Genomic DNA, 8,959 nt, shown 5'->3' with positions numbered 1-8,959 from the left:
TGAAGGGGAAAAATGAAATGAAAAAATAGGGACGGACTGCCCAGCTCAGTAGTTTTGCATGAATGAATGACTTGCGCATTTGAGTCCTCGAGGGACTAGACCAGACTGGAATGATAAAGACAAAACTTGAGAGACGACAAATTATATGATATGAAAAGATATATATAAATTACTTTGAGGAGAATACTTTTGATACATCATGGCTTTGGATGTAAGTTTTTTTTTATTATTTTAATAACCAAAGTAAAAATCCATGTGCCATAAATGCTAGAAAAACATGGCTACGGTCTATTAAAATTATTTTTCACCTGGTGCAGGCGGGTGAGGGTGCCGTGAATCGATTTTTGTCCTAGTGATGTGTAAGCCATGCAAGGTATGTGCGATGTCTTCAACTCACTCAATTAAAGGCACCATTTCCTACAGCATGTGAATGCATCTTAGTGTTAGTGCGTTCATGTGTGCGCGGTGCGCTGCGCGCCGTGTGCAGATTCTGCAGAAGGAAGAACCGGACAGCAGCCGGATCAACCAAAAGAAAACCACCGCCTCATCACACTTAGTTTGCGACGCCGTTTGGATACTTTGGCAGTGAGGTGAGTTAGTTCAATTGACGCTTCGCGCTTCAGTCTTCTCTTTCCTCCAACAGCTGCATCAGCACCACCACAGGAGGCGCCATGGCGCTCTCTCTCGCTGCGGAGCTTGATAATACAGCCTATATTGGCGGCTCAGCGGTGGCCCACTTTGACGATGAGAGTCCTACCTGGAAGAGGAACGAAACGTAACCTCGGACCGGTGGCCTAGAAGCATTTGGGGTCCCCGGCGGGGGGCGGCTGGTGCTCCGTGCGGATGCCCGGACCGCCACTTTCAAATGCTAGCCCTCATGCTCTTCTGTTTGTCTGTCCAGGGGTGTTCAAATCATTGGAGTTGCCGGACCACATCCATCCCCATTTCATCTCAGGCATAATCGACGTTGCTGCAAAACTACCCTTCACCACGCATGTCATTGACAGTCATCTTAATCATTGCATAGGCATCAATTATTTAAAAAACGCAATAGAAGACTATTCCAAAATGCATCATTTAAAAATGCACTTGGAAAATATTGACGTTGAATGATTGACTTAAACCTATAGTGTTCATTTTCAATTCCTATTTTTATGCATTTTAGTTCTTTGTTAATATATTTTTTGCAGTAAAGCGTTATAGATGAAATGGTCAGCAATGTATGAGAGTAACTGTTGGAAAACAAAACAGTTAAAATGCATACGTGAGGCAAAACATAGGAGCAATGTAAATTTTCTTCACGCTACAGTGCTGCGTAGCCTCTGTCGCCCCCTGCGTTGGAAGTGTGCATTACAACAACAAAGTCGCTTTGACGATGACGCCAAGGGTCAGCAGCCTTTTGTAAAGTGACTACCACTTCTTGGCTACCAGTTTCCAGCACACTTCCGATGGAAAAAATAATGCTGAAATTACTTTTTATTACAATTATTTGTGTGAAGACAGTGAACGTGTTATTGATGTCCCAAAATAATTAGGTTACAAATATCAAATGCAACATTTGATTTCTATCAATCCCTTCAAGAGTTTACATTTTAAAATAATTACTGGGACATTGTGATTTTCTGGGAATGTTGAAACCCACTTGTCAACAATGGCCAAGGCAGTCGCTGGATTCTGAAACATTCACTCATTCACGACACACCGATCACCTTTTGACAACGCGTCTTTGAAGCACGTGCGTGATGACGTCAGAGCGATGCGCGTCCTGATGTTGTTTATGACTGAAATGATGCTCCTTTTCATGTCTGTGATGAGCGTGTCAGGTCTTGTTGTTGCTGCGGGACGAGGAGGACGAGGTCGGCGAGGACATGAGTGGCGTGGAGTGTTTCGGTTGCGGCCGAGCCGGACACTGGATCAAAAATTGTCCCGGTGCCGCCAGGGGACACAGCGGCAGGGGACGACCCAGGCCCAAAGGTGGCGTGCCGCCGCGTCTTCTCTTGGTGTATCCGTGTCTTTGTTTCATCTTCACGTCCTGTCATCCCTTGTCGCGTCTTCACATCATAGAGACATGTCCGGATTTTCACAACTCACTGACCTCTGGAAGTTTCTTTTGGTTAACTGCTCAGGTACCCCCGGAAAAGGCTTTCTCGCCCACACGCCCGTAAAGTTCAGGTTTATAAGCCACTGTAATTACGAAAAAATGCCATTAAATGGTGGCATCAAATTGCTTTGGATCAGCACAGCTTTTTAGTAAAAGATCAAGATTAGGCATTAAGTCTCGGTTTGTCACCTCGGTTACATTGGAAGTGGGGCAGGTTTAGGCATCTCACACTCCAGTGGTTTTTGTACTCGAATGGTGGAACACGGCAATGTTGCTTAGTTGTGGCTCTGAGTAGAGAAAACTCGGCTGTCAACGAAAAAAGAAAACACTTGAGTTCACGTTGCTTCCTTTTGTTGTTGGCGTGTGTGCATGTCCTCTTGTGTGGCTGTCAGCACCTTGTCATGTCCTTGCGTCGTCTTGTCGTCTCGGTGACATGTCGGCATGTCACGTCCTCGTTTGTGTTACAGACGTGTTCTGCTATCGCTGCGGAGACCGAGGACATGTGGCCCGAGACTGCGAGAGGACGGAAGACAGTAAGGATGTGCACTCCTCCTCCAAATGAAACAAGTGGTGATATTTTGGTCGGGGCTTTTGATTGATTTCAATGGGGAAATGTGATTTGCTATAAAGTGCTGCCTAGAGTTAGAGTGAGCTAAGTTATGACCTTTTCACGATACAAGTCGTCACTTTGACTGATTTGCGCGGCTTAATCGTAAGAGACGAGTATAATGTTACCGGCAAGATCAAGAAAGTGGCCTCGGACACTGGGCGAAGTCATTTAATCGAAATGTTGTGGTTGTGCTTTGTGTGTTTGCAGCGTGCTACAACTGCGGGCGCGCAGGTCATATTTCCCGGGATTGCCAGGAGCCCAAGAAGGAGCGCGAGCCGCTTTGCTACAACTGCGGCAAGGCGGGTCACATGGCGCAAGAATGCAACCACGCCCACGAGCAGAAGTGCTACTCGTGCGGCGGCTTCGGACACATCCAGAAGTGCTGCAACAAGGTTAAATGTTCCAGGTGGGCGCCATCGCCATCAGTTCACTCAAAAAGCCCTGCGGCTAGTACTGGCTACTCCATCGATGAGCCCACGAAAAATTAGACGAAAATGGGTTTTGGGTCTTGACTGACTAACTAATTAACTATTATTTTAATTTTAATTTTAATTTTAATACTAATTTTAATACTGATATTAACATTAATATTTATATTAATATTAATATTACTAATTAACTATTATTTTAATATTAATATTAATATTAATTGTTTTTGTTTTAATTTATATATTTTTTGTTTTATTTAAATATATTTTAATTTTATTTATTGATTTATTTATTTGCCGATTAATGCCTGTCCTGTATGTGTGGCAATGTGTGCATGCGCATCAGGTGCGGCGAGATTGGCCACGTGGCCATGCACTGCAAGCAAGCGTCCCAGCTCAGCTGCTACAACTGCGGCAAGACCGGCCACCTGGCCAAGGAGTGCACCGTCAACCAGGAGGCCTAGCGTCTTTCTGCCCGCTCGCTCGCTCGCCACCTTGGTAGCGGCAGCTTGGGAGCACCTTAGGCCGATTAGAACTAGTCAGCACCAGCAGAAAATTCTGTTCATTTTCTTCAGTTTGCAAATATATTTTTTTATTTTTAATGTTTCAGCTTTTGGGATTTTCTTAATGGTTGTATACATTCATTCCTTTGAAAGCTCATAAAACCTGACAGAACCTTTTCAAAAGCTTTGACTTGGAGGAGGAAAAACGTCCAAGATATTCAAGAGTATTTTTATTTAGATTTTCCGGGGGAAAAAACTCTTAAGAATAAGTTTCTGTTTTGTCATATTTTTTTTCTTCTTGAGATCGGAGCGCATTTAAAACAACATCCACATTCTTTCATTTTATGACAGCTTGCAAAGGACCAAACTTTCAGATGTGTATGGCGTTCACGACAAAAAAGGTTATTTCGATTAGTTTTTAATGTAGTTTACTTTCTCTAAAGAGTTTTTGTTTGTGTTTTGCAATTTTTTTCCCAGAAAAAAAATTCTGCAAAGCTGAAGTGGTTGATGAATTACTCTCAAAAACAGCTCTAAAAAACAGGAAAATACATTTTCGTAAAACTAACAATAAATAAACTTGCAATTCAAAATAACGTGGCAACAAATATTGTCACTGTTTTTGTACAGTCCAAAACTGATGAGTGCATTTTTTTCTTAGAAAAAAACATTTTGGGTGCGGGGTGAATTCCATTTGCATTCATTTTAACAACAAATGAATCGTTGAAAGTGTTTTGCACGTGTACGCAAGCAGCCAATCACGTCACACCTTTGAGGTGCCAAGGAGCCAATTAGAGCAGCATTCCTGGGAAAAAAATCATTTTCTTTCTCCAAGGTGCTTTTTCCTGCAGTCTAATACCAATGAAAACATGTAGTTTTAGTTATGGGCTGAAGTTGAGCAAAAGTTATTTTTGTACAATTTGACAAAATGTCCGTTGCTTGTTGAAGGTGGCAATAAAGGAGTGATGTATAACTGGTTTCATGGCTACTTCAATTATTGGTTAATGAGAGAGAGAGAGGCACGGTATTACTGCTAAAATCCCTGGAGAAAATCAGCTTGGTGGACGCTAAATAATTTTTTACGGTAAATTGATACGTTTTTAAAAAGTTTCAATTCAGTCCCCTAGGGAAGTTTCAATTCAGTCCCCTAGGGGGCAGTCGTTCGATCACCTAGTGTCATGGATCCCGAATCAGCGGAAGTTGTGCGCTTGGCACTTCCTGTTTGTGTCGGCGTGTTTAAGACGTTTTGGTGCGATTTATTTAAGAAGGTGATTAATTGCCGATTTAACTCATCATTGGCCTCCGAAAGTCTACAGCGGCGATGGTAAGAAGTGTATTAAATCCCCACTCTACTCTGAAGCTATTCTGCTAGCATTAGTTACTGGCAATCCGGTGACTGTGAGTGATGATTTTGTGGTTGCAGCTTCGTCAAAGTCGTACATGCATCATTGCAGCTAATCTCTTGTTTGTATGATTCACTCCGAAGTGCGCAGAAAATGCTTATGTCTTTCCCTTATACATCTTGGACGTATGGGTAAACAAATCCACCGGGACTTCGTTCGAACCTGTTCAAGTCTACTTTAGCGCTATGAGAATAGGGGAGCTCCATATCCTTACCCAGTCGTGTTCGTGGCCACAAAATGCAGCAAATACAAATATTGATTGTCATCTGTGACGGGAGAGGGAATGTCTAATGTTTCTTGATGACACATTTGAAATCTTTGTGTCTTTACACAGGCTCGAAATGCTGAGAAGGCCATGTGAGTATGCATGCACGTCCACACACACATACATGTGCCTGGAGACTTTCTCCTTCTTTGTAGCTTGAAGAGCTGACCCGTGTTGTCTTTGTGAATGGCGAATGCGGAAGACGGGTCATGGGAGATCGTTTCTGGTTGGCGCTGGGCGGGCTTGGGTTGTCAATGTGTCAGTTTCCCATCTGCAGTCAAATATAATCATATGATCTACCTGCCACTGTTTTTGTTTTTCAGGACGGCCTTGGCTCGCTTCCGACAAGCTCAGCTGGAGGAAGGAAAAGTCAAGGTTGCAATTAACTCGCATCTTTCATGCACTTTACCTCTTTCATTATTTCCTTTCTTTTAATCTTGAGGATAATTTTGCTGTATGTGTGTGCAGGAGCGTCGACCTTTCCTGGCGTCCGAGTGCAACGATCTCCCGAAAGCTGAGAAGTGGCGGAGACAGGTTCCCCTTGCTTGCATATCAGCACACAAGTAACCACTGGGTTGATGGCATCCACTTAAAATGTATGCGGATGTTTTTCAGATCATCAGTGAGATTTCCAAAAAAGTGGCTCAGATCCAAAATGGTGAGTCTGAGCCAAAGCAGCGTCACGCTGTCAGTCTGTCCATCTGTCTGACTTGTCTCTCACTTTGCGTGCACAGCGGGTCTGGGTGAGTTCAAAATTCGAGATCTGAACGACGAGATCAACAAACTGCTGAGGGAAAAACGCCATTGGGAATATCGCATTCGGGAACTGGGAGGCTCTGACTACAAGGTTGGCACTTGCTCCGCGCGTGTCATCAAATGTCGCACGTGTTAATCATTTCCCACGGTGTGATTTTATGTGTCAGCGTTTCGGGCCCAGGATGCTGGACCACGAGGGTCGGGAGGTTCCTGGCAATCGGGGCTACAAATACTTTGGGGCGGCCAGAGATCTACCTGGAGTCAGAGAACTCTTTGAGAAAGAACGTAAGTGTATGGACGCACACTCGCTAAGGTGATGTTGATGAGCAGGTCGACCAGCAAACGCTCATTTTTGTGGGTGTGTTTTGTCTGTATTTGTGTTTGAATTTTGTTTCTTGTCTGCTTTGCATATTGTTTGTGTACCTGTAACCGCTGGTTACCGGCGCCTAGCTGCCCCCGAGCTGCGAAAGACTCGCGGCGAGCTGATGAAGGACGTGGACGCCGAGTACTACGGCTACCGAGACGAAGACGACGGCGTCCTGGTCCCGCTGGAAATGCAGCACGAGAAGCAAGGTGACCTTTTGATTGCTACGTGCTGCCGACATTCGGCAGGCTTTATGTATAGGTGTGTGTGGTCATTTATTTTTAATATGACTGTTCATTATTGAACATGGTTTAAATTAGGGCTTGACTAATAAATTTGCCGGTCGAGAAAATGAGTTGCCAATTGGCGCTTTCATAATTGGCTGCTTTTTTTTCCCCCACACAATACCACATCCAACAAAGATAATGACGCTTAAACATCCCCCACCAAAAGAAAATTGCCCTGTTCTAAAGTTTTAACAAACACTAAAGGACAAAGTATTGCATGACTCTCTTATGTCATTAAGTTGTAAACCTGTGTGACGCAAAAGCAACTTTTTTAAGCTTTTATCCTTGTCTTGCCATCTCCCAAAGCGGTGTTTCCCTCCCATCACCCAACTCTGAGCATTCCTGTACTCTTAAGCGAGTATTCATCCAAACCCAGAAAACAATTAGGTCCTCTGTCTTTGAGTGTGACACCTTTGAACCGTCCCTGCAGACTAAACAAACGGCCACTTTCTCGGAGCAGAAACTCTTTCATTTTTGTACCATTTAAATTTTTAGTGGCAACATTTTCGTAAAGAAAATGTGCAAGTGTCAGAAATGTATGTTTGGCTGTGCGAGAAGTTAAGCCGTTTGGAAACTATTTGCCAGAAATGCTTGGAATTTATGATCGGGAGAACGCGACAGACCATCCAGCAGCAGCTGTTGGTCTGTAATCGTCATTTCTCTTACGAGTCGGGCTGTCTGGGGAACCTTGACGAGTACCAAAGTGGATTAACCCGGAGATTAAACTTTAAAACTGGCTCAATTCCCACAATCAAACCTGATGGAGAGGCGGGAACTGTAAATACACGAATTCGTTCACGTCACCTTTGTTTTCAAATGTGAGATGCATTTTGTTGTGTCGAAAATCAATTCACTTGTTTCACACAGTAACAATCTCAAACCTCTCACAAATTTCTTCACGGGCTCTCTCCGGTGAAATTCACAATCAGACTTAAAACTGCACAATATCTTCTTACATCTTTATTACTATTTACTAAGCGGTGCGTACATGGCTTTAGAACAACAACGTTAAAGGGATGCGGGAACCACCCGAGGAGAGGCGGGGTTTGATTGATCTTGTGTGAGAAAACTACGGCCCAGGGGCCACATGCGGCCCATTGAAGGTTTTAATCCGGCCCGCCGCACATGAAAAAAAATTAAATGAATAAACCTTGTTCATGTTTTACTCTCAAAATACTGTGGTGTGTCAAAGACAGATATTTTGTTGTAATGCTTTTTTTCTTTGCTTTTAAAATTAAATGTATTTTCTTTCTCCGATGAGGTGAGGTTATCAAAACACTCCCTCCATCTGCTTCTGGTCCGGCCCCTCTGTCAAAATTTCGAACCCATTGTGGCCCGCCAATCAAAAAGTTTGCCCACCCCTGATATAGACACTTTAAGGGTCTCAAAAAGAATTCTGTCGGTCATATATATTACTACTTATGTTATCTGCAGATTTATCAGTTACTGGAATCAGTCTAAAAAAATTCATATGGGTTGGGCCCCAGTTTGAATATATGTGTGTGTGCGTGTGTGGGGGTGTGTGTGTGGGGGGTGGGGGTGCGTGTAGCGGTGTCTGAAGCGGTGCACAAATGGAGGACGGATCGTGAATTTCTTCCATCAGGGGACAACAAAGTCCCACAAGAGGAAGAGGAGGAGCCCAGCATTTACTGCGTCAACAACCACGAGGTAAGAAATTAACCTGTCACATGACCATTGCTGTCACTGACCCCCCCCACCAATGCCGTGTGTGTGTTTTCATTGTTTGATTTTATTTTTTGTGTCCTCAGCCCGATGAGGACGACCAGGCTCAAGAGAATCTGGAGGAAGACGAGGGGGAAGTGGCCTTCTTCGCACACGTGCCTGTTCCCTCGCAGAAAGAGGTAACGTGTACATACAAGACACCAAACAAACGCACTACTCACACACTTGTTGTGTGCACTCAATTTGACTGTGTGCATCAGGTGGAGGAGGCTCTGGTCCGCCGGAAGAAGATGGAGCTGTTGCAACGTTACGCCAGCGAAACTCTGCAGCAACAAAGTCAGGAAGCCAGAACGCTACTCGGACTGTGACACACATATGCACGCATGCACTTGTCTATCATCAGCAATGGTGTCGCTGTAGTGGCTGCCTTCATTCCCAGAACTTTTTCAATTTGTATTTTTTTCAATAAAAGTTGACACAGAAGTGATTGACACCAGACGAACATGATTGATGGGTGACAGCGCAGGTCTTCCGAAAATAAAAACATGAAATCCTTGTTGGC

General features: G+C 43.9%; 2 protein-coding genes across 4 annotated transcripts; both read left to right on the top strand.

The window, feature by feature from the left end:
- The first annotated feature begins 427 nt into the window (after positions 1–427).
- Positions 428–4,617, top strand: cnbpb (CCHC-type zinc finger, nucleic acid binding protein b). 3 transcript variants are annotated; one of them, XM_088308501.1, is made up of 5 exons: positions 428–590; positions 1,816–1,974; positions 2,569–2,634; positions 2,919–3,117; positions 3,486–4,617. In XM_088308501.1, the coding sequence occupies exons 2-5, from the start codon at positions 1,869–1,871 to the stop codon at positions 3,601–3,603; spliced, it is 489 nt and encodes a 162-aa protein (XP_088164627.1). In that variant the 5' UTR covers positions 428–590; positions 1,816–1,868; the 3' UTR covers positions 3,604–4,617. The 3 variants fall into 3 exon arrangements, with proteins under 3 accessions (XP_088164627.1, XP_088164626.1, XP_088164625.1); XM_088308500.1 differs by having other exon boundaries at positions 432–590; positions 1,824–1,974; XM_088308499.1 differs by having other exon boundaries at positions 432–590; positions 902–1,974.
- Positions 4,618–4,817: 200 nt separating this feature from the next.
- isy1 (ISY1 spliceosome associated protein) lies at positions 4,818–8,885 on the top strand. The gene is made up of 11 exons (XM_088309252.1): positions 4,818–4,963; positions 5,377–5,399; positions 5,631–5,682; positions 5,776–5,841; positions 5,923–5,965; positions 6,042–6,154; positions 6,231–6,348; positions 6,514–6,636; positions 8,264–8,382; positions 8,484–8,576; positions 8,658–8,885. Exons 1-11 carry the CDS (start codon positions 4,961–4,963, stop codon positions 8,763–8,765), a joined length of 861 nt encoding a protein of 286 aa, XP_088165378.1. The 5' UTR covers positions 4,818–4,960; the 3' UTR covers positions 8,766–8,885.
- Positions 8,886–8,959: the final 74 nt, after the last annotated feature.

This window comes from Idiotropiscis lumnitzeri, chromosome 11 (assembly GCF_059441095.1).
Source record: "Idiotropiscis lumnitzeri isolate Australia: NSW breed Sydney's pygmy pipehorse chromosome 11, RoL_Ilum_1.0, whole genome shotgun sequence".
NCBI lineage: Eukaryota > Metazoa > Chordata > Actinopteri > Syngnathiformes > Syngnathidae > Idiotropiscis > Idiotropiscis lumnitzeri.
Note: the sequence above shows the minus strand (reverse complement) of the source record. Positions and strands in the feature narration are given on the sequence as shown.

Excerpts from the sequence above, each read along its gene's own strand:
- cnbpb (XM_088308501.1), top strand. The coding sequence starts at position 1,869 with ATGAGTGGCGTGGAGTGTTTCGGTTGCGGCCGAGCCGGACACTGGATC. Across the intron at positions 1,975-2,568 it reads GGGACGACCCAGGCCCAAAG|ACGTGTTCTGCTATCGCTGC; the intron begins GTGGCGTGCCGC and ends TTTGTGTTACAG. Across the intron at positions 3,118-3,485 it reads AACAAGGTTAAATGTTCCAG|GTGCGGCGAGATTGGCCACG; the intron begins GTGGGCGCCATC and ends CATGCGCATCAG.
- isy1 (XM_088309252.1), top strand. Across the intron at positions 6,637-8,263 it reads AATGCAGCACGAGAAGCAAG|CGGTGTCTGAAGCGGTGCAC; the intron begins GTGACCTTTTGA and ends GGGTGCGTGTAG. Across the intron at positions 8,577-8,657 it reads CTGTTCCCTCGCAGAAAGAG|GTGGAGGAGGCTCTGGTCCG; the intron begins GTAACGTGTACA and ends TGTGTGCATCAG.